The sequence below is a fragment of the Helicoverpa zea genome, chromosome 14 (assembly GCF_022581195.2).
Source record: "Helicoverpa zea isolate HzStark_Cry1AcR chromosome 14, ilHelZeax1.1, whole genome shotgun sequence".
NCBI lineage: Eukaryota > Metazoa > Arthropoda > Insecta > Lepidoptera > Noctuidae > Helicoverpa > Helicoverpa zea.
The window spans coordinates 7,316,007-7,341,668 of NC_061465.1; the positions used below are offsets into that span (position 1 = coordinate 7,316,007).

The window sequence follows — 25,662 nt, forward strand, 5'->3', positions numbered from 1 at the left end:
ATACATAGTAAACAGAACATTCATTAAATTCTTTCATTCACTCAAACTGCTTAGCATTTAGGAGCACTGGAATGTTATCTTTAAGGAAGGGTCCCTTTTTGTTAGTCTAACAACTGCTCGAATGCGAAACCCTTTTATCCTTCGCATCGTAACGCAACTAATACAACCCTGAACCCCGAACACGTATCAGCTACCTAATTACGTATTATACAAACGTCCACACTCTATTCCTATCATAAATTCGTATCACGGTCAAAGTATTTTCGCTCGTTATTTAGATGTCCACTAAATTAATTTACTAATAATTCATCGTGTTTGTGTTGATAGATCAACAAGCATCTTTAGATAATTGCTGGTTGATAATTAACGGCTGCGTATTAGCAGAATTTATAGATCTATTTCTTTAACTCATAATTGTTGTGATCACTCTAGCGTTAGAGATCAACTGTGTTTTTCTTCACATAGAACTCACACGTGAAGCTGATGATAGACAGACCAGTGCCCAATGTAACGCAAAATGATTCAATTTTGTTTTCCACGTCTGGATTGGTTTGCCCTATCTATACACCTGCCACGCCGCACCGACTGTCAATTCAACCCGTTCACGAGATTAACTAGCGAGACAAGGAGATATTTTGCACCAATATTACCTTTTATTTTTCCTGTTATCTCTACAGAACACCGACTTACTTTATTATTTCTCTACGTAATATAGTAAGGCGTCGGATGTTTTTATACGGCGTGTCCTGAATGTGGGGACCATGAGTCTTGTTAGACGCATGTCTCATTATTCCAGTTCGTCGAATCCAATATTGTTTCTTTGGCAATACATCTGAGCCAGTCGCGCGAGTTTTATGTCGTGTCATATACAGGGGCTATTCTCAAAACTTCCTACGTATCTACAGTTGTTTTAAGAGATTTTCTTCTGCTTATTTCTGAAGACAATTACGTCCTTCTAAGAATTCCTAGCAAATCTAAAGATAAATAAAATAGGTAGGAGAAACAAATAATTAAACAACGACGAGTTTTATTCTAGTTAGGAGTTGTGGATTATTTTCTTTGTCGGAAACGAATAGGTACCCACGCTTTTTACTGTTCAAATATCTTTAGTTTCATTTTATTTTATTTAAAGGTAACGTTAACAAGTAGGGTAAACTGGGTACGGTTGTGCCAGGGTACGGTAGTGACAGTCGCAATTGTAACGAAACTATACGTAATACGGGGGAGGGTGTGAGGGAGAAAGACGTGGCTCACAAGCCTAAACACGTTCCCCAATATTGCGTTAGCCAGCGCAGGACGTTAACGTAAGCAGGAGCCCACATTGCTTTTCAACAATCAAAAGTAAGTATTTTTGTTCGATTTCTTTTCCTAATTACTGTTATTTTTATACATAAAGATTATCTTGTTATTTTTTTCTTTAAATGTTGAACATTAACATTTAATTACAAGTGATTTCATTTTACGTAAAGTATTTGGCAAGATCATGGCGATTTTTTGTTTTCAAAATGATGCGTTGGGTACGGTTGTGACAATTTTTTTGGGTACGGTTGTGTCGAATATCTATACATATAATAAATCTCATATTATTATTTTTTGCTTTTAGATGTCCAGAATACGTTTGTGGAAGACCGAAAGAGTGCAGTGTGATATCAAAAAATATAAAGATGAAGAAGTGAAGCAAGGGATTTCGTACGTGTAGCTCAAGCTACAAACCTTTCTACAGCTACAAGTTTTAACACAGTAAATGTTTTTTGTTGATTGTTAAAACTATGTTTGTAAGCTTATTATGTTAAACATTTCTACAATAAAAGATATTATAGACCATTTTGATATATGTTTATGCATGTCACAACCGCCCTTGGTATGTGGCCGGTTGTGACACTTTCCCATTTTTTTTTTTTATCGATCTTATGGGTAAACCATAGTATTAAGGAACAATATATTAGTGTTTTTACGTACACAAATGTCTAAATTGCGATACAAGTTCCTTTTCTGCGAGCTAATTAGTAAAATAACAAAATTATTGGTGATCAAACGAAAATTGGCACAACTGTACCCAGTCTACCCTACTTAACAGTTTACTGTACAAAATTTGTAACGAGACAAATTATATTATTGGACATTGTTACCTAATTAAGCACAAAACATTATCTCACGGTAAAGAGCAAAAAAAAGGTAAAAAAAAAAACAGTAGATACCTATCTGAAAAAATAAATAAAAAAACTTGCGGAATAGCCGCCCAACTATCAAGCCCAAGATGCGGGTTCAAGCGGCCGAATGCCCGCAACCTAGTTGGCCGGCACTCTCTCTACAAATATTACAGTGTGTCCCACGTGCCACGTGCTAGCGAGCTCGTTAGCTATCCGAGGCATCTCCCAGGTGAATGGGATCATCGCCTTTATTATATCGTTAGGGTACACCGGTGTTATTGACCATCAAAGACCTTCCTTTGACGTGTTTGGGAATAAACAAATGGACAAAGAAAAGATTTGGAAAACTATAAAACTTTACGATTTTTTTATTGCGCCATCCCAATGGTACTCTTGTTCTACTTACATAATATGAATTTTGACGATTCAAAAACAAGGTAGAACAAGGTAAAATTGAAGTACCTCAGCAGTATGAAGACCTAAATGATAGAAGGTGAGCTAATATAAAAAGGTCGGATTATCAAATGAAGGTTAGTCAATAAAATCACAGTAAATCAATCACCATAACCTTTTTGAAAAGTCGGCCTCTATTCTATTCTCGGGCTCGATTGATTGATTCGTATAACGTCCACCAAGATACTTTAATCTATCAATGTACGTAGAAAATGCTTTATCACTCGCCTTTGTTTGACAAAGCTGGAATAAGGTAAGACGTTTATATTTCTTGAAAATAGAGAATTTATTTAGTAACGCATCATATAATTTGTTAGGTAAAGTTCCTGAGCGCCGACAGCAGAGCCGTTTTGCTCGCTACAAATTGGGAAGGATATGTTCCTAGTAGGAACAACACGTAAGGAAAAATATAAAGAATTTTAGAATGTAAAATAATAAGAAGAAATAAATACAATATAGGTATAGATAGACACACAGACAGAATGTGCTTCAAAAAAATATTAACCACAGGCTTATTGATTTTTAGATTGGTGTAATTACAATCATCGGTCTTCGGTGGCAGTGACTGACATGGGGTTGATTTGTGACGAGAGAGCCTTAAAATATTTTTTCTAGCTTCAGTAATTTTATGAGTATTTTTATATGTTTTGAGCACAAAATTTTTAAGCAGTAAGAGCGGAATCTTAAGAGCTTTCTTCAAAAACTATTTCCACATTTTCTTTTCGATTTTGTCGACACTAAAATTGTGACATTTCCTTAATCACGATAAATAGGTATTGTTCCAGCTGTACCAGTTCTTTCGATAAACTTGCTAAATATGCACTTTAATCAGACCTTTTTCATGAAAATTAAGACATGCGGTTATTATCTGCGTTTATTAATTAAGATAAAATAAACCGCTGCCGGAACTTTCAGCTGTTCCCTTCGAAGCAATAATTCAAGTTTATAAAGGCCTTATAAATAGATCATTGTTCTAAATAATTTCGCGACCAAATTGTTTGGAGTTGTTATTAAGTAGAATGTACCAGTAAAGTTTAGCAGATGTGGTGTATCTAACACCTGTTTAATATTACATTATGGAAAACACCAGCTTTAATATAACTGAGAAACCGTGCGAAATATTGTTGTGAAATCTTGCTTCATATTATGTTCTAGCCGGTTTCACGCGATTTCACCCGCGTCCTGTGGGAACTACTGCCCGTACCGGGATAAAATGTAGGCTAAGTTACTCGGGAAGGGTGTAGCTTTCTAACAGCGATAGAAATTTTCAACTCGGGTCAGTAGTTTTGGAGCCTTTGATGTACAAACAAACAAAATAATGTTTCCTCTATATTATATTAGTATAGATAAATATAGGTAGCAGCTAGTAAGTACAATCTATGTTATATAGACACCTGGGTTAGTGATTAAGTGATTGGCCACGGGCAGAGGGCTCGTTTTCCGCATAGAACAAATATTTGCTCAATCCACAGATAGTTGTGGTTTTGTGTGTTTGTGCATCTGGGATTTGTGTTCGCAAACACATCTACGTTACAAGGGAAACACGATGTTCTGTTTAATTATGTGCCTATTTACAGTCGGTTTCTAGCTATCTGTCTGTTGGACATAATTTATATGGAACTAAAGTCAAATTAAGTCATGGTAGCCTAGTGGGTAAAGAACTAACCTCTCGAGTATGAAGGTGTGGGTTCGATTCCAGGTCAGGCAAGTGCTAATGCAACTTTTCTAAGTTTGTATATATTTTCTAAGTGTATCTTAGACACCAATGGCTGATGAAAAGGTGAAGGAAAACATCTTGAGGAAACCTGGACTATAAAGTCTGAAATCACCAACCCGCATTGAGCAAGCGTGGTGATCAACGGTCAATCCTTCTCCGTAGGAGAGGAGGCCTGTGCCCAGCAGTGGGATGGATGGATTTATTATAGAAATCCTCCAACAAAGGGCCACATCATAACAGTTTAAGTAACGTTGTACTACCGTTTCACCAGATGGTAAGAGCTGCGGGGAAAGTGTGCTTGTTGACATGTTCTCATTTTACGCACTAACGCGGAGAACCGTGGTGTTTACACAGAGATTATTTATGTGCTGGACAGTGACACAGCATGCATTGTGTACCGAGAAAATACACAGCTTGTATTTTAAGTATATTAACTAGTGAAAAGTACGTTAAGCTATTTGATCACGGATTAAGGTAATCAGAATACTGACAGTGGTTATGGGTCAAATCTGGCGACTAAGGTCTCATCACTTGTAGTTTTTGGTCAATATAGAAAAGTCACAATTGGTCAATATTGTTTTTATCTGTGTCTGGATCTAGTCTAGTCCAACCTAAACCTATATTGTTAGAAAAATGCTAGGCCGATGATGAAATCAAAACAGAGGAGAAAGTAAAACAAAAGCAGGATAGAAAAAAAACAAAGCAAAATAAAAGAAATGAGTATCGTCCAGCTTACATCGGAACTCACCATTAACTCCCGGCGCAGTTTGTCCAGCTCATGAGCGGAGGGGGGCGCAGGCTGTACTCTCCCTCTCCTCAACTCCTCAAGCTGCCGCGTCAGCTCCTCCACTTTGGCCACCGCCACTGATAACTCCTTCTCCTTTTCATTGAAGAGCGCTCGTATTGACTCTAAGTCGCTCGCTGGGGACGAAATAGAGAATATTGTAGTTATACAGGAATATGAAGTAGTTTTTAACAATGTAGGTGGACAGGCAAAAATATTTTGTTATTAAAATATTAAGTTTCGAGGCATTCTTCGAAAAAACTCTGCATGTAATAATTTTGCGCTCAAGAGGAAACTCTTTAATTAAGCTTAAATCCTTGTAACCACCTACATCAGAAAACTCATGATGCCTACGCTAGTTACGTACTTAGGTAATTTTAATATGATTATCTTTTACAATATTTATGTATGAATTTTCAACTTCTGTTATTATATTACAATTAAAGTTTTCTTGTAAAGAAAATTCTTCTACCTAAGTAAATGAAGACATTTCCTATCGGAAATTATTTCACCTACACCTTCCCCAAAGAAAAACATTGTGCATAAAAATACAAAACATCGACACTATTGTTCTATTCCTCGGAAACGATGTGCCAAACACGAAAACGATATCCAAGAAAATATCAGTTACCTTTCAAAAGAAACGGCAACGCGACGCAAAACACAGAAGTTGGTATTATTTCAACTTGTCAAGTAAACGAAGCGTAGATTAGGATCGTTTAATACAATAGCTACTGAATCTGTCTAGAAGTGCCTACTTAGACCAAGTAAGCGTTACTTTTATCGTCTATAAAAATGTGCTCGAATAAGAGAAAAAATTGGAGCATGAATAAAATGGCTGAAAGTTACTGAAGGTCGACAATGTGGTTATCACCTGTCACGTTGAAACAATAAAAATGCTATAACGTGGGTAAGGATACGAATGTTCAAATGTTTAACGTAAAACCAGAGGTTGTTAGACATTTCCAGGTAAGCCTACTTAGTGGAAATGTTTTGAAATATTTTCCGTAATACTATGAGACGGCGAGACATGAGGTAACAATTTAGATGAACAATTCTCTTCTAATGGCTTGACTTTTTAGTATTCAGTATCTCCCTATGTAGAAGTGGAATTGTTATTGCGTATGGGAACAAATATTTTAATAAGTTTATCATATTCTAGTAGGGAGTAAGCTGTGAAAATAATATAATCTATCAAAAACTTCAAAAGATTGTTAAATAGGGAACAAAACTTGTGAAAACCAATAACCCTACTGATGAGAACACTAAGAACTCTTTAAGCAAAGTGTTAGTACTTGGCAACAAGCCAGAAACTCCGTAAAACAAACTAAAAGAAACAAAGTCAGATAATAGTTCTTAACCCTAACTTCAAATTTTAGTGCTCAACTTTACGCACAATTTATACGCAAATAAACATTGATTCCGCTTATATAATAGTTACCATTAAGGCAACAATAAAACTAATTTGGACCGAAATAAACGAAATAAAGTTAACAATTCTGAAATTCTAATGTATAGAGGGGCAAAAATGCTATTTTACGTAGCGCGGAGCCAGCTGAGACACATTTAAAAGCTCGGAGAGGGAAATACCTCCGACCTTTCAATTACAGAAGACAATAAAGAGGGCTTTATCTGTATGAAGAGTCCCTCCGTTTGTACACGACACGATTTTTTGGTATATACGCCTTGAAAGGTAAAAATATTTCTAAATGTAATAATATAGTGGAAAATTTTCTCGGGTATCCATGTCTGGCCAAAGGCACCTGTAATTAATAGGCCCTCTGTTAAGGAAACTATAGTTAACATTTATCAAATAAATGTTTGAGAACGAACAAAAGTAATCCTGGTTCACTAAACTAAAACTGTATTCCCAAAGGTAGTTTATTGTGACTCCGGTACTATATGTTACTAGTTTGCTAAATTGTATGGTGATTATGACTTCATTATCTACTCGCGAAAGTTTATAAAGAGACCCTTGTTTGTGTCCCACTAATATGTTAATAGGTACTCATATCATATAGGGTTACATGTTAATATGCATAAACATTGCAAATTAGACTGCACTTGAATATAAGCTAACTCATTTTACACTGAATGGTCTCTGAATGAGATATTCAATGGACTGGCTTCTCATTGACTAAGGATAAACTTAGCTCGGCTTGCTTGCTCAATAGATTAAATTAGATTATTGTGATAAACATTGTAATATTAGCAGTAATCCAAGATCTAACAAGCAACTTCATTAAAATCTTTATCCTTGTCCAGTCTAGCAGATGGAGGTCGCTTTGATACTATTCACGTGAATTTGCACATGAATGCGTAGAATTAGTACATATTTCTCAGTTTTGACTAGGTAATAAATATTTGGCATAAATGCAATCCAGTATTGGTGAGAAATATTTGAATATAGTGTATTCTTCGAGTCACAAACTAAGCTACTATTCTATAAGGACCTTGTTAATTGCTGCAAGCTTGGTCCCTTTGTGAGTAAAACTATTAGGGTCCCTATCTCACTCTAAACTCTTGAAATGAGTGAAAACAATCTAAAACGGTTTACTGAATATGTTAAAGGATTCCCTTTAAAGCCGGGTGCGGAATAGGATCTCATGGTGGTCAGTCGTATGAGTGATTTGCTTAACACGTCACTACACATCAATGGTTGATTTGCCCCGTCAAAGGGCCGTACCTAGCCGTGAAATAAAGAGTGCAAATAATGTTATCAGAGGGCACACAAGCAATTTCGATGTACCTACAATAGAATATTCCCGGATTTTTCATAAAGCTTCGAGGAAATTGATTTAGCGGTTCAGAACATTGTCCTGATTCTGGTCGGTTTGGTTGATGGAAGTCAATGTATCAAATATTTATTCGCAGGTTAGGTATGATATTGAGAAATGATTTGAAATTGAGAAAGCATTGTGTTGCAAGAAAACATCTATATCTCATAACTGCAGTGTATCTGACATGACGACCACAAAGAAAAGGGAATATCTCATTTTACAAAGGTACTGGTTTAGTTAGTATTTCGAATCACATAACACCATTCAAGAAGGCACATCCCTAAAAGTAAAGCGATCGAAAACAAAAGCGTCCAAGGCCAGGCGTAGAATAAAGGAATATTTCTACAGAGCGAATGTTTCGCGATCTGTGCGATCCGCCCAAATTGATTTAACTACACGCCTCTCTAAGAACGTATTCTATTTTAGTATATCTATTGTCCCAAAACGTTTCTTCCCCTTTTTTCTTGAGTAACAATTCACGCGCAAAGGGTTGCACTCGTTATCCCGCATCGAATAAAATTTTCTAAATTTTTGGAAATAGTACGTTTTCCATTTGCGAGTGAATGACTTCCACATAGTACAAAAATCAAGAATTTTGTAGGAGGGGTTCAATCACTTAATGGCTTAATTTATATGCATTTTAATGGTTTTTCTAGGCAAGAATGTTTTTGATGTTTTTTCTTTTATATTGCGTACACAGAAGTGTTCTTTAGCGCGGAACAGTAAGTGGTTTCCAGAAATCACTCAGGAGCTACGTACTGCAATAAAAGGAAATGTTCGTCAAGTGCCTGTTGAAGGAATCAAAGAAAATGCACGGTTCCATGTTTGAATAAAATCGATTGGGAAAAATTCGTGCGTCGTGGTTCGATTGCCCGCATACAGAACTATGAAGTGGAGCGGTCACAATCAGCTTAATGAGGCGAAACTTGTAAAGTAATTAGCCGCAACAGAGTGTCGGACCGCCCTACTAAAGCCCACATTTGTACGCACGGAGCTAATGTAGGTGCGACCACAAAAACCTCCTTGCTGACGCAGACTGATGTCTAGGGACGGGAACAAATGGAACTTTCAACTTTAACAACGATTAGGTCGAATGAAAAATAGCAACATGTAAATATGGGGTACGTTTTTTGCACGCATTTATACGCCCGCCGGTCGAGTTTTAACGGATGATTTCGAAAATAACATTAGTTGTTGTTAAACAAATTCCCAAATTACAAAACAAAGCATTTATCTTTTATATTAGGTACTAGCTGTTGCCCGCAACTTCGTCTGCGTGGGCAATATAGAATCGTCAAAATACTACTTATCCCGCAGGTGCATTCTTTCACGTGACAGTATAATTAGGATTAGCACTTAGCAGTCGCATAGATTCATTGATCAAGGTTGTGTTGTGGATGTGACCATTTATCTAAACAAAAGAAGTAAAGTTTGTGACGTTGTTCAGCCAATTTGGAAAATTATTACGTATGGTGCGTAAGTAATTTTCACAGGAAACAGCTATAATCTATGTCTACATGCTTTGAGTCTGACAAAGCTGTCATTTGTACATTTTCTGCAGCTGCTGCGACTAATCAGAAGCCAGAAAGTCTGTCAGTCTTACTATAATATGGATATCGTCTTGTGTAGTTGACTGGATTGTAGATAGGTAGTCGCTCCAAGCAAAATATTGGTACTCAAACAGATTCGGTGACTGGAAGCCAACACCAACATAGTTGGGGAATAGCTGGATGGATGATAAAATGAGTCATCATCATCAGCAGGCGCATAGGGTAGGATAGCTTCACTTACTCATGGTAAGGCTGACCCCACATTAGGAGTGCGCGATCCTCGGGCGTGTGAGTAGCGCGGGCGTCGCGAGCGCGCTGCGTGAACGTCGCGTTTTGCTGCCCTGCGGCATGTGTGAAGAGTGCAAGCGACGCGCTCGCGGCGAGCACGCGGCGCTCTAGTTGCGTTCTTACCCCTTCGCCCGCTATCCCCGCCGCCCGCTAAACGCCTTAGCAGTTAAACGTCAAGGAGAGCGGCGCGTGCGCGCCGCGAGCGCGCTGCAAATGCCGCAGGGCAGCAAAACGCGACGCTCACGCGACGTGCTCGCGACGCACGCGCGGCGCCCGCGCTACTCACACGCCCGAGGATCGCGCAAGCCTAATGTGGGGGAGGCCTAAGCCGGGACTCCACCGAAATGTTTGCATTAGTTCACGAATAGGCAAAATGTACGTATCTGCGAGAGTCCACTTCATGTGTTCGTACTTGAAACCTGTAGTTTTGCCAAGATTTTCAGAATGTACGCTCGCAATTTGTCATTTCTTGGTGGAGCCAGCAAATCAAAAGAAACATAAGTGTTGTATACTGTGCGTCACTACCGCACACCGGGAAAATTTCGCTCTTGCGGAGGACGTTTATATACCATATTTTGTGTCACACGTAAACAGGACGACAGTAAGTATCCACCGAAACACTTTCAAAGATCTGATGAACGAACAAATCAGACCTGACTTGGTCACCTGGGGCCAATCAGAGCTCTATGAAGCGATAATACGCTTTGGCTCCTACTGTTATTGTGGTTTCTGAAAATTTATTCACCTCATTCAACGATGTAATTCTGATGGTACTATTAAGAACACTTGCTTAGCGCAGAAGCTGACGTTGGCAGGTCAACTCTTTTGACTTCTCGAATAGGATACCATTGGTTTTTGTGCAATGCACACCTGCAATGCATTCTGGATTAGGATAGGATATAGGTGGATAGGATTTGCAACAGAGAACAATTTTGTCTTTGTGATTAAATGACATCAAACGTAGTTTTATATAAAAGGTGTTTTTAGGGTTTTTAGACTTGGCTCGGGTCTTACTGAGACTGTTCGTAATCGTGAACGTGTATTTGCGATCAGAAGTTGAAAGTAAGCATGTCTCTGGTATGCGGCGCGTAATTTGTACGTTTTCAGACACATAAAGCATTTTACGTGTGTATGGTATTAAATAGAGAGAGCTCCCATTTCTTATCTGCACTTTGTATCTGGGCTTGTTTTTAAAGCTACAGAATCCTACATTACCTTCCTCACGCTTAGCAGCGCTTGCGAGAGATAGATCCTCATTTCTTCTAGGGTTAAGTTTACCAATTTTGCATCAGAAAAAATAATTAAGGTCTACTTAATACTACTCACTCAAAGTAATTTGTTTTAAGGCCACCACATTAGTGGAAGATAAGCTAAACTATGTTTATGAAAAAATCCTGATATGAACTCCATCTGTAACTTTAAATGATAATTAATTGTTCCACTAAAGTCATCATTTTTGACATAATGTTCAAAAAATAATTTAGATGGCACCGTTTTAAATTTGGCTGAGAACTATTAATTTTCTTTTCATCAAGGTAATAATTATAGTTGGATTTTGATGTGGCACGGCAAACTGACAAACACTATTGAAATGTCTATCGAAAAATTACACTACGTGTTAAAATATGGTGAATTACGGAAAATACACAACTCCATCTGTTGAAATAATAATCCTCTATAAAGAATGTATGGTAATATTGTCATTTACCACCTCGCTCCTTTGACAAATTTGATGTATTTTATTTACCACAGATGGAGCTACTTTAACCTTGGCTAAACAAAATTTTCATTTTTTTTTTCTTCCGAAGTTACTTATAAAGGTGTGATTTTCTGTGTAAAGATTAATAATAGGCCGATCAACTAATATAAGTACAACATTCAAATGTACAGTTTTGACAAATAGATTGCGTGTCGTAATATTTTACATCTTTAATTCACAAAATTAACAAAAAAAAAACAAAAACTAAGTAATACCCCAAGTTACGTAGAATTTTTGTATATAAGCATTGTCTGCATTTAATTCGTAGATTTTACGTGAATCCCGAACAAACAAACAGATAAACAGACAAACAGACAAACAGACAAACAGACAAAAATGACAAAAATGATGGAAATGGGTTCTGTTAGTTATCCTTTAAAATGCTGGCTATTTTTTTTGTCAATTTCTTCAATGTACAAAAATTACTTTTCTACAGATTTATTATATGTATAGATTACTTATTATGAGAACTAACAAAAAACTAAGACGTAATTATGAATAAAGGAGCTGAATGTTATTATATGCTTCACTGTTTTATATTTCTTTGGCACGGCATTCAAAACACATGCTACTTTCCATATAACATGACGTTTGGTATTGATTTTTCTAAGTTTAGTCGATGCGTCACCGCAACGGTGTCATTTGAAGACTGGTACAACGCGATGTTAGTGCTCCATGTAAAAGGCAATTGTTACTAAAACGATATTTCATTTTTATGGACATCGCAAGGCTGATAACATGAAAAATTATCGTCGATGATTAAAAAGGTTTTTCTTGAACAACGTCTTATGAATTTTTAATATGCACCTGAAGGTTTAAGTTTGTGATTTTATCGCAATATTTTCCGTAATGATCGGAAAATTATGGCAAAACACTGTTTTCGCTGAAGTTTCGGAAAAGTTTTAACAGTTTTTCGAGTTTTTTATCTTTTTCTTCGTGATTTCATTATGAAGTTTAAACACTATCCATTAATTAAAAACGAAAATGTGAAGGCTTGGCTTTGCTTTTATAGGTATCAACATGAAATACAAGTTGATGAGCCCGTAATAATCGGGTTGAAAGGAGTTGAAAGGTGTATTATTTTGTCTGTATAAATCATTTTCTGACTAAATTGGACATAGTTTAAAAACACAGACTACCAAAAACGAGAGATCTTAATAGATAAACTAAAACGACGAAAAATTATCTGAATAACTATTAACAATGTATCTGTCACCGTAAGATTACAAACATCGTTAGATTACAATCTATCTCGAGAGATTGTAAACTGTCGAATTATTGTGAACCGTAACATATGATTGCAATTTAACGCATTATTTTTCGCTATATTATAATCTATCGATGAGAAATTGTCAAATTGTCAACTGTCCGAAAGCTCTCCCTGATTGGTCAGTCTTTTTGTAAGATCGAGAGCGATGTAGAGCGGTCAAATTGTCAACTGGCGTAGAACGGAATGCATCTTGCGCGCTGATTGGTAGAACGTCAAAAAAGACAATGTTCTTTGCAACTCCCGGTGTCACAGCTCTTTGACGTGCAAAAATAAGTGACGGTTTAATTTTTTATAAAATCAAAAATTGTACTTAATTTTTAAGACTCAAATTACACACAATTAAAAATTGTATTAAAAATTGAAGTAAGTGACGAAAACGAATCGCTGCAAAACCGACTCCACGTAGTCTTGTCTGCCCTACCCCTAGAGTGCAATTCAAAACCGCGTAGGCGCGGAGGGGCGAGGCGGCCTGCGAGCTGAGGCGCAGGTAGTTTCAGCGCTCGCCGCCGCGGCTGAGGCTGGCCGGCTCTGCCAGCCAGCAAGCCGAAGCTGCGGTGGTGAGCGTGAAAACCATCTGCGACGATAAGCTCGCATGGGACCGCCGGAGCCCCGCAGCGCCGGAGCCGTGACAGAAGTTATGCTTGCTGCATGTTGCATGCTTACTTCCATGCTGGGTCAATTAATATGGGATGTGTTATATTTTAAACAAAAAACTCAGTAGGTACGAGTTAAAAAATTAGAAGGTAAATAAATATTTTTATGATGTCATTTAATAGTATTTAAGAAGTTTACTGTTAGAATGCATGCTACAAATTTAGATGCAAAAAAATAACCATCATGCTGAGTTGTATTTAGAGTGGAAGATAACTCGTGGCTAAGATAGTATTATTTAGATGCTCGACGCTTTATTAATTGTGGCTGACTTAGTAATTTAGAAGGCAACATACATTTTTGGGGGCGAATAATGATATTAAAAAGAAGCCTGTTTAATGAGCACCCCTTTTATTTTATTTTTAAATATTAGTTTGTATTTGAAGACAAAATACCTAACTGTATTTTTATAAGAGTTATTTTTATATAAATTTAATACTTGAAGAATTTTTGAAGAGCATTTATTTTATTTAACTGACACCTCTATTTCATTCCTAACTCTACGGGAACTCCATGGGAACAGAACGGCTGGTCGTGATTGGTCGATCTTACAAAAAGACTGACCAATCAGAGAGAGCTTTCGGACAGTTGACAATTTGACAATTTCTCATCGATAGATTATAATATAGCGAAAAATAATGCGTTAAATTGCAATCAGATGTTACGGTTCACAATAATTCGACAGTTTACAATCTCTCGAGATAGATTGTAATCTAACGATGTTTGTAATCTTACGGTAACATATCCAACAATAACAATGTCTACTGTCATACTCAATTCAGTATCGTTCAGTCTATACGGCTCTATTACTTTAACATTTTACATTAGGCCGTTTACTTTTTATTTTCTTATCTGTTCTGATTTAGGTACGTAAACAATAAGACAATATACAGAATACGAAAAATTATAAATATTTTCGTTTTCCTGGTATTAGTGTAGTATTGAAGTGCCTTTAAAATAGCGGTAAATTAAAATATCTTTTAATATTTTTCTTATATTTTTTTCCTAACAATTTCAACTTTCGTGCGATAAATAACTGGAAATCAACACTTTCTTTTTTAGTGTTCTTCAACGGATAGCGTTTTATTATCATCCTAACAACGTTTATCTTCTTAGAAAACCTCGCACTAAGTAATTGGATATTTACTTGAATGTGAGATAAAATGGGATGCCTACTCGAATAAACCTTCTAAATCGAACAATCTGTGCGAATAGCAACGATATCTGGCTATCTTGAAAAAATGGCCGAATACTCGATACTCATCTGTTTTTATCGATAAGTAGGTCAGGCATAATTATTGTCTTTATTGTTCGATTGTCTGCTGTTTCATCGAGTGGTTCCAATAGAGGTAATCGGTAGCTGTCGATCATGTTTAGTGCGATTAGAGCTACTTAATCGATGGCGCCAATTAGATATTTGGTTTTGGATTCCGAAAGTGTAAATGATTACGAAATTCAAAGCAGTACGTAATTTGAAAGTGCAGTATATAAAGCTGATTTATATTTGGCGCTGATTGAAAACTTTAATAGCTCTTAAATAACTCTGTATGTAATAAAATAATGGTACATAAACTGCAAGATAGACAGTTTATTGTCTCTAACGTAACCCATTTCCCGATATAAAAGTTGCACAAGTAATCTGCAATTTGATTACTTGCGCAACGTATCTAATAAATACACTTTTAGGTATCCTATCAATTATTGTTTTTATACCTGACAATATGGCTATGATTATGAGTATAAAAATAAAATAAACCAACAGCACGCAACACTAAAGAAAGCCGTGCACTCAATCACTTGATTTTCGCTCGTAAAACACAATCTATCTCTATCACGTCACTAAAGGTACGCACAGGCGAAGAAAATTGCCACGCTACATTTATAACGTGAAAAAATTCAGACACACCCTCAACTTATCCCTGCAAGTGATCTAAATATGAACTTTATCTACTCTGAGGACAACAAAAATTGTGGTTACAACACAAATTTTACGCTCGATCGGTGAATCAATGGCCCATAAAATGTTGACGTTATTTATTTAGGAGCTCGCACTTTCAATCCTATTTTATTTTATAGCTCTAGACTGGGAGTGAGCTCGTTTGTCTTAAAAGGCTTATGAATTTATTCACTTAGCTTATTTTAAGATAAGTCGTCGTACGTTCCATTATGAAATTAGCTGGAGGTTATTAAAAAAAGAATCATAGAATTTCTAAAACACCCTTTTGAATTTCTTAAACAACTACTCGTCTAGATATCATGATATTCTGTTCTTCAACTTCTGTTGCTAGTCAGCGTGTGACTGTGACAGTTATAAGTAATACCTATTTATTTCTAACATAAACATTACAAGGCTGGAGGAATTCGAATTTAAGATACCAACATAATTTACGAAAATGTAAAACAAATCATCTGGATTGAACTACTTTCATAATATAGTCGTTAAATGTTCAAAAATGAAAGCAGATTGATAAACGGAGGAACGTAAAAATAAAAACGTCACAATAAATTCAGGCGGCAAACGAGTTATTTAATTCGAAATCCGTTTTGGGCCCGAGTCTATAACTTACTATTCTAAAAATATAACTGTCCAACAAGGTATTAATCCGATTTTTAATTAAGCAATAAAACATTTAAATACAGTTTTAAACGTCGTGAAAGGTTCCTGAATTTGAGAAATAAAACGATTTATGGCCAATAAAAAAATGATATTAACTTTTTTTGTGAATATGTTGCCATAATTGAAGGCTGAATGATGGCTTAAAATATGGAAATTTTGTTAACATTATTGGGTGAATTGATTCAAAAATTCAAAGGGTGATTTAGGCTCGGAGGCATAAAACACACCTGGGTCTGTAGTGTGCCCTGACAAATCGGGATGAACGTTGAACATTAAGCCGTCTTATTTACGCAACGGTACTGAACCGTGCGAATAAGGAACTTAATTAAACTTTGTCATGCTAAAATACTTTTGACAGAAAACCAATTTCTCAAGTTGATATTCTTAGTAATGTTAGGAAATGTTAATTTAATTTTAACAATGGATTTTTGTTGAAAGTTTTTATTGAAGTTCGTTCAAGGCTGACTTGTACCACTGCTCATTAGTATTAGATCATTATCACCATTTCAGCCGTAGTAGGCACTTCCAATGCTGAACATTTTAGTGACTTGTAAACTAAGTCAACCTCCAAATAAGAATTATTAAGCTCCATACCTGACTATAGATATAATTCCAATGAAAAGAAAATCAGGGTGAGGCATTGTCCCACTTTTGGAATAGGTATACGATCTTTTTAATATCAGGAAGACATAATATTTCCTGCGTACTATTTTATTATGTCAGAAACTGGAGCAAGTACTTGACCTCCGGTGGGTAAGCTATAAATGCTAGTATCCAAATACTAGATTGAAAACTGCAGAATATCGAACACATTCGACCTCTTTAGATAAAACAAACGTTTGATTCCAATTACTGAAACATTAATTGGCATACAACTGCAACCGCAGTGCGGTGCGGTTATGATTACTTAGTGAACCGAACTGGTTTTGACTCGGAATGCTTTTAATTAACGGCGATCGGATTCTGGATGCTTCTAGATCATTCTACGATTGTCAGACGTCACTCGACCTAAGTATCCGGATTATACCGGTTATGTCTAGCGGGCGTACTTGGCATATTCCAGTAGATGGGACGAATAGTTTGTCTTGGTAAGTATGAAGATACAAGATGTATGGAGTTTAGTGGTTGTTAGATAGTTCCCAGTGAAATTGTTGTGTGCTCTTGGTACATTATTCTGTTTTTGGATAAGTTTTATATTTATTTGTTCTATATATTTTACTCTGACGAAAAGCAAAGAGGATTTCGCAATCCAAAGTTCTCTGAAGCTGATAATTAAAAAACCGGCCAAGTGCGAGTCGGACTCGTGCACGAAGGGTTCCGTAAATTACAGTTAAATCAACCTATCTCAAAAACTATAAGAGATACTTTGATCAAACCAAAAATCGTTGAAAGAGTTAATTAGCATGCATCACCTCTATTTTTTTTAGAATTTTATACCCCGTAGTTATAAAAATAGAGGGGGGGGGACATACTTTTTACGACTTTGAGAGCTGATATCTCAAAAACCGTTCACTTTAAGAAAAATGTTTTTTAGAAAACTTTATATCATTTTAAAAGACCTTTCCATTGATACCCCACACGGGTATGTACATCGAAAAAAAAAATTTCATCCCTCAGTTACATGTATGGGGGGCCCCACCCCCAATTCTTTTTTTTACTATTTAGTGTCATATTTTTGTAGCGGTTCATACAACACATATTCCCATCAAATTTCATCACTGTAGTACTTATAGTTTCCGAGTAAATCGGCTGTGACAGACGGACAGACGGACAGACGGACAGACGGACATGACGAAACTATAAGGGTTCCGTTTTTGCCATTTTGGCTACGGAACCCTAAAAAGTGCTTTATATGAAGCTTTTATAAAAATACCGTGTTTTATTCCAATGTGTTTTTTAGAAAAAAGAGTATTTAACAAACATTAAAAAACTACTGAAAGAAAATGCTTCAATGATTTTCCGCTCAACATAATATTAGCACGAACATTCACTGATATTTCGGATATATAGGTATCTACTTTCACAACAAACAGTATTAGGAAGGCCAAGGAAATCTATTTAGACCTTATAAACGACGACCCAATAAGTACATGTGTATATTCATCGACCCGTGGCATTTGCTGGAGTGCCACGTGTATGAAATACCTACCCGCAGATATTATCTACGTTTATGAACACAATACAAGAATGAGATGCCTTAATTCTGACAATATTTGTTGGCCTTAATTTGAATCAAATTAAATACTTCTAAGATTATCATGGGATACTACCTATGTCATTCATTTTGTAATGCTTTTAGAGTAAGACATTGGCCAGTATCTATTTCATTTTTATCTAAAACAATCGATATTCGCTCATTTAAATTCCGAACACTAAGTCAGCCACAAACAGTTGAACCAAACTGGAAACTTAGTGAACTGAATACATTCATCTTAACTACTAAGAGATAAGCGCCCAAAGATCGCATTACGTAATACAAAGCTGTTGAGTTCACCCTGTTGATTCAGACGGGCACAAACGGCCCATCGTCTGGTCACCGAGCGATAAAACGACTACTCCCACAGACCCATTCCGACTGTGAAGCCGCGATACGATAGGATTGACGTTTCTATTAACGGTTATGATTTTTGAAAATAGAATGCTGTTGACGCCATGTTGTGCATAATTGGGTTTGTTTGTTTTAGTGATGAGCGAGTCAACATTGTTTTTTTTTTATTGGCAACTTTTTTTTTATATTGCCGGTTGATTGTATTTGTTGGAACTGTTATAATTTATCAATTTGTTTTGAATATAATTGAATTTTCATTTGACGATTGTTGTTTTTGCTGTTGCATAATATTTAGTTCAGATAACAGAATCAAACTTGGTCGTGTGATTCAAATCGGAATAAAATTACACCCAGTTTTCCCTACAAGTTATTATTATAATTACACATGCTACTGGATGAACGTATTGTTTTGTCTTTTAGACTTATTTTTAGAATAAATCCTACCCTTCCATGAAGTTAAACACTCAAATTACGGTTTCCTCATTAGACTAGCAATGAACCGCGTGTAGACAATTAGGCCACACCTAGCGACGGCTACGTTTACTAAATCCAGGCGTGGTCCCATTCATTTACTTTATTTTTACACTGTTTTGTTCCCGTCTACCTACTTAGAATTTTATTTATATATTTATTAAAATATTGAAGTAATCTGAGTTTTTCTACAGAGTACATTTTTGAGTAGGTATATTAAAGGATCAAAAGAATTCCTTTTTACTTGGTCCAAAGAATTGGTTGCAAGCAAAAGCAAATGTGATTAAAATTGTACAAATGCACTTCAAAAAAGGTCGCTTTCAAAAGTTTGCAATAAAATGCCGAATTACACATGAATAAAATACAACCAATTGTGTTTTTACCGGCAAATGATCAATAAAATATGCCATTTATTCGATAATCCTCTTTGAAACGGGGAAATAAAGGCTTCCCAACATTAAATTATTTCGTATTCCCATGCGGCATGGTGGGATCATTAATTCGGTATTCGCAAATCCGATTTTTGCAAGTGTTCTCACGTGTTTAATTTATATTCCACATTGAATATTATAATAATTTTGGAAAGTAATATTTGGAGCTTTTGTTTCGGAAAAGTTTTGATTAAAAATAATGATTGATGAGGCTACGGATACCTGTCATTCTTCATCATTATGCCTCATTTCCTAATTTGGGAAAAATTTGTATATTCAACCATTTTTAAAAATGGAATTATTTTTATAAACCGTATTCGGCCTGTCACAACAAACAGCACAGACTATATTTACGGGTTACCATAAATAATAAGTTGCAATGAAAATAGCAGGCGCATCATTTCATTCAATGCTACAAGTCCAATGTCAGAGTCCCGTCTACACTCCAAATAGAACGCTCTTGATCCAATAATTTGACCCATTTGCAACGGTTCAGCTAGTTGGACGTGAATTTGTAATTATTCTAAATATATTTTTATCCTTCATATGGCAATGGTCGCTTACGACTTTTCTTTGCTTTTCTTTGCAAGGGAGTTTAATTGTGCCAACGTAAGTGGGAACGGTCCATAGGTAGTTGTGGGAGATTTGGACTTTCCATCTCTTTGAGCTCAGCAAAAACACATACAAAGTGCTTACTAGTAGGTTTTGGGTGCTGTTTGATACTGTTATGTGTGTTTTGGTTTTGAGTTAGGTAACTTTATAAATCTCATGCAATGGGAAATTTGACTCGGAACTGGTTTCGGGATATGAATGTTAAGTATTTTTGTAACTTCTAACGGAATAACTCGAGCAGTTTGTAGTTTACCTACAAAATGAAAATTACAATGCAGACATGCATATTAAAAGGGAAACGGAACATGGCTCATTGAAGTTCTTTCTGTTCAAAAGCTGCATAAAATTCTCTTCGATGTTCGATTAAGTTGTGGGGTAGTAAGCTAATCAGAAACTACTATCGGTACATATGAATTTACAGCCAGTTATAAAAACCAAAACACAAAACTCGATTCAATTTCAAAATACAAAATAAATCAAAACGTGTGAAAAGGAGAACGAAAAAAAGTTTGGAACAAATCTAAATTCACTTATCTCCTCATTTAAACTCTAGCTTCCACCGATCACGATGTTTTTAATTCCTTTCTTATTTGATGCAGTAACAATCTACCCTTTAATGGAACATTGTTTAACAGTTTGCGTGGAACACGGAGCAAGGAAAGAGGAGCGGAGATGCTATAATGCAGGTAGGTCAGGCGCCATCGTCTATGTGCTTTCTTAACTTCTTCATACGGTGAGCATGACCAAAACGATCAGTTGCGAGTGAAATGATGAGGCGTTCGGGTTCTTTGAAACATCTGTCGGGTCCAAAGAAGGGGAGTAAGTGTGAAAACAGTAACATTCCTCGTGCCCCGCTCTCCCGTATTTTGTCGCTTTACTTTCTTAGGCGATTTTCCGCTATGGCACCTCCGTTAGTCATTTTATTCTCAATGGTGTGGAAGTTTTCTAGTTAACCCTAACAAACAAGTCTTCGGAGCATCGGTGGTCGTTGTCCGTCTCATAATGAATGAACGGGTATTGATTATAGTTCACGAGCGTTTGTTGCATCGATACCACCTCGTTGAAGTTGTTTAAAATGTTTTAAGTGGAATTTGAATAAATGATTAAACTGAATTACAGATTGGATATTTCAAATTGGGAGAGTATTTTACATAGAATGATTTTGGGAAACGTACATGTACAAGTATATGTTTGTAATTGGTAATGTTTTAGCCAATTTTCATCTCTCATACTGTTTTGATCAGAAACAGTTAAAATAGGCCAAATATTGCTACCTAAAATACACGCTACAAAATTAATAATGTTCCTGGTAGTAAACGAGGTAAAATTATTAATAACTATATCAACTATAATTTCCGAACTAAAATTCAGTATAGTAAACCTTTATTTCTCACAATACTGCAATGTGTTACTGTTTCAAACTGCACTAACAAAGAGTTCATAACATGTTTCGATGAAAACCATTGTCTATGAAACAAAGTGTCCGAGCAAACCGTTTACACGTTTCGGAAAATACAAGTATATAAAAAAAAACTATATAGTGGCTGACATTGAAACACATTCTATTGCCATTTTGAACTTCATGCCACTAGAGACAATGGTGTGTTCTTATAGTATTCTTATAGATATTCAGTACCTTCTGTGTTAAACAAAAACACTTTTTAAAGGTAAAGCTACTTTACACATAAAGGAGGATACTTTAAATTAACACCTCCTCCTCCGTGCCTTTTCCCAATCATGTTGGGGTCGGCTTCCAGTCTAACCGGATTCAGCTGAGTACCAGTGCTTTACAAGAAGCGACTGCCTATCTGACCTCCTCAACCCAGTTACCCGGGCAACCCGATACCCCTTGGTTAGACTGGTGTCAGACTTACTGGCTTCTGACTACCCGTAACGACTGCCAAGGATGTTCAATGACAGCCGGGACCTACAGTTTAACGTGCCATCCGAAACACAATCCATGGTGTCTAAGATATACTTAGAAAGTACATACAAACTTAGAAAAGTTGCATTGGTACTTGCCTGACCTGGGATCGAACCCGCGCCCTCATACTTGAGAGGTTGGTCCTTTACCCACTAGGCCACCACGACTTTTTAAATAAACACTTTAAAATACTTTAAATTAACACCTTGGTAGGATAAAGCTATGGACTTATGCCGTAAGGAATCCAAAATATGGAAAATCCTAGCACAAAAAAGCTAAGGGTACAGATAAAACCGATTTGTTCCCAAAGTTACATTTACATACCTATATACCCACTAAATTCTAAATTGGTATAAAATATATCAATTCATTGAGATCAATTTATCTCTCACACAAATCGTAACTAAATACTGAGATAATTATTAATTAGGCTTAAACACCAGTTAATGCGACAATATTGTTCGATAGCGATGTTCAAATGCCCGTAATTAAATGGAGCGAGATTGTTGACACTATCTCGCCGTATTAATCCTCATTATTAGCATACATTTGTCGGAGATGTTCGAGGACAAATTAACTGGGATCCTAAAACGAGCTGTGGAGTTAAAATTATGTTTTCACTGTAAGAAATTAGGTGAAATATTGATTTTAGATAGGAATTTTGTAGGTACCTAAAACGTCAGTAAAATGCGTCTTATATAAGGTGAGTAGTAGGTAAATATGAAAATGTAAGAACTATTTTGATTGGAAGTACAAACGTACAAAGTATTTTCACCCACCTACACGCAAATGTTAAAGAATATTGTAACCACAGCGAAAAGCGGCCCCACTTTACGTATTTGTAAGTTCTGAGCCCTAGTAATCCCAAGAAAAAGGGTCTTTAGTACGAGGAAAATCAGAACAGTTTTCCTGAACCAATAATATTGCATAAGAATTATTTGTGTACAAAATACGTTTTGTAATACCGGCTGTTACGAGCATTAGTCGTAACGTAGGTATTACTGCCAGATACGTAAGCAGTCACAAGTACCGTGCCAAAATAAAGTTTAAGCTAAAATATACTATAAATGGTACTCACTTAGTGCGATATTCGCTTGCTTGTTTCTATCGAGCTGCCCCCGTAGCGCTCGTAGCCGGCGTAGCTTCAACTCTTGCGCCTCTACGCGCTCGCGTAGCCGCCGTAGCCGCTCGCCTTCCACCGCCACCTGTCAACAAACGCATACAATATTTACAAACTGCTACAAAAACCTATTCAAAATGCGGTTTTGAATAAAATTCCATTTTCAAAGTTGAGTACAGGCCGTCACACTTTTTCACGCTTTTCCGACCTTAAAACAACTTAGTTGAGTTTTGTTGTTCAAAACGAGGGCTGTTGAGAGCGTGTGAAAAGTTTTGGAATTTATTTTAATATCGCAGTTGATTTATATTAACACCCAATTGTTCTTCTTTAAAATATTGTTTCATTAAAAATAATCAAGAGATACTTAGCTGCTATTTTTGTGAAATAAATCGACGTAGACGAAGGCTTATAAAATTCAGTCGCAGTATTATAATGAATACAAAATTGGCTGTATATAAAGGCTCGACGTCGGGCAATTTTGTTTATTTTATAGGCGTACTTATTGCGTGAGAAGAGTTTATTTTTAAGGCGGCGATAAATATCGCATTAGGCTAACGCGCGTCCGGCCCGCCCCGAGAGATTTATTAAGAACGGGGAAAATTTATTTTTTTTGGTCGCTTATCTGTTCACAATTTCTCTAGAAGATTCCGGGACGTCTTTATCCGTGATAACTGAGTCGGTTTTAATGCCACAATAAATATGCTAAGCAGATAAAATTGTTTAACAGATTATTAAAAAACACTCAAAAAACGGATAGCTATAGAAAATCAACTTCTAAATTATTTTCCTTATTCCTTTTATTTCATTAAGAAATATAGGTCTAACTTGAATTATATTATTTCTTTACAAAAGGCCAAGACAGAGCTATTTAACCAGTTATTATAGTAAATTGTATTCCCACGACATAACTGATACTTGTATAATCCCATGACCATGAGAAACCACTTAAATTATTCGACAAGATTGTAAATCTCGGCAGTAAAATAAACAATCCTAACTGGAACTTAGCGATATTCAATTCTTACGGCTACAATGATAAACTGCCGGAGTCAATTACGAAGCGAAAACAAGTCAGAATTAAATTATAAATAACACAGTTATCATAACACAAAAGCAATTCAAAAACTTTGACGTACACCCGTAACTGAGAACAAAGATTTTTCGTTCCATTTACTTTTTGTGTTCCTTTTACTTCATTAAAATCCTTTGTTTTATATTACGGATTTCTGAAAACCCTTTTTAAAAATGTACACCTTCCTTTTTCATACGTGACGTCCTTTGTTGAGTCCAGTTATAATAAAATCTGAGCCCATTTTAATGTTATTCTTTATGAATGACAATGAGAGCTATTCACATAGAAACTCTAATATGAACTTAATTAGAAGTAGGGAGCAAAAAATTCAAAGCATTCAGAACCAAAGTATTCGTGTGGAATTTATGAATGGCTCTGGCAATGAATCTACCTATTGGTAACTCAAGAAGGAGTTACTAGGCAAAAGTTCACACAGCAAATAAAATATTCGACTAAACTGCGCTCAAGGAACCGCACACCGTTTAAAGCTTTATTAATTCTCTCTTAATTTCGTGGAAATCGTGAAGGTCTGTTGCGCACATTTCGCGTATTTGCAAGTTAGGTATTAGGGTATAAGTATAGTATTTGTATGTATATCAGAGGCAAACAATAGACTCGCTTATTAGATTCCCCACGGAGGTCGCCAGTGGGTCGAGGACTCTGTACTGAGTGGATTATTTGCAAACCCTGTCGATACGCAGCTGAGCCTTGTTGACTGAACTTAATATCCTATTTCGCATTTCTACGTAAGTAGGCACTTATAATGGCGTGCAAATGATCAATGGTATCGTTGTTCTCTTATTATTGCTTATGGATGATATTGAACATTTTTTTTTACTGATAATAAGCAATATCATAAATATAAAACGAACGTTAAATGATTTATTCAAACACTCAAGCAGACATATTACAAGTTGTTTGACAAGTAAACTTTCCCAAAACCCTCGTAAATTCACTCAACTGGCATAATAAAAGACATGAAAAAACTTCTGAAAGCTAAATAAATCATACGCACATGCTTAATAATGTTACTGAAGAAACATGAATTCTCGATGTCGCGAGAACGTAACAAAAAGAAAAATAAAAGGACAATAAGCGATTTATGATTTTCAAAGTCAGCGTTTGACTGAATAACACCCAAAAGAAATGAAAGTATAAAAGGTAGAGTAAACTAGATATTTCTGAGACTTATAAAAGAGAAAAAAAGAGCTTTTGATCCGCCGAGGTTGATTAATCGCAACGCGTATTCATCTTTTTCGTTTAATCCTGAAAAAGACTGATACTTTTTGGGTTTCAGTAAATCTGTAAAACGGAGAAGCCTAATTGAATAAACGTTCGCAGAACTCGAAGACAATAGGAGTTTATTGCGTGGTTAGGAACGTTCCTTTTGGTCAAGTTGAGGATATTAAATGGAACCTGGAATTATGTGATACGGAATAGCAGCATTTCTAGCAATGGTGTGGGG

At 36.1% G+C, this 25,662-nt stretch overlaps 1 protein-coding gene across 5 annotated transcripts in view; it reads right to left on the minus strand.

Annotated features, from left to right (window-relative positions):
• Positions 1 to 25,662, minus strand: part of LOC124636137 (apoptosis-stimulating of p53 protein 1) — a 243,615-nt gene that overhangs the window by 17,538 nt on the left and 200,415 nt on the right. For 3 of the 5 annotated variants that reach the window (XM_047172068.1, XM_047172067.1, XM_047172065.1), the window contains 2 exons: positions 23,084 to 23,210; positions 5,069 to 5,241 (listed from right to left, as the gene is read on the minus strand). In XM_047172068.1, coding sequence (XP_047028024.1) covers positions 5,069 to 5,241; positions 23,084 to 23,210 — 300 coding nt within the window. Of the gene's footprint in view, positions 1 to 5,056; positions 5,242 to 23,083; positions 23,211 to 25,662 lie in introns of all 5 variants that reach the window. The other 2 variants (XM_047172066.1, XM_047172069.1) reach the window with 1 other exon arrangement.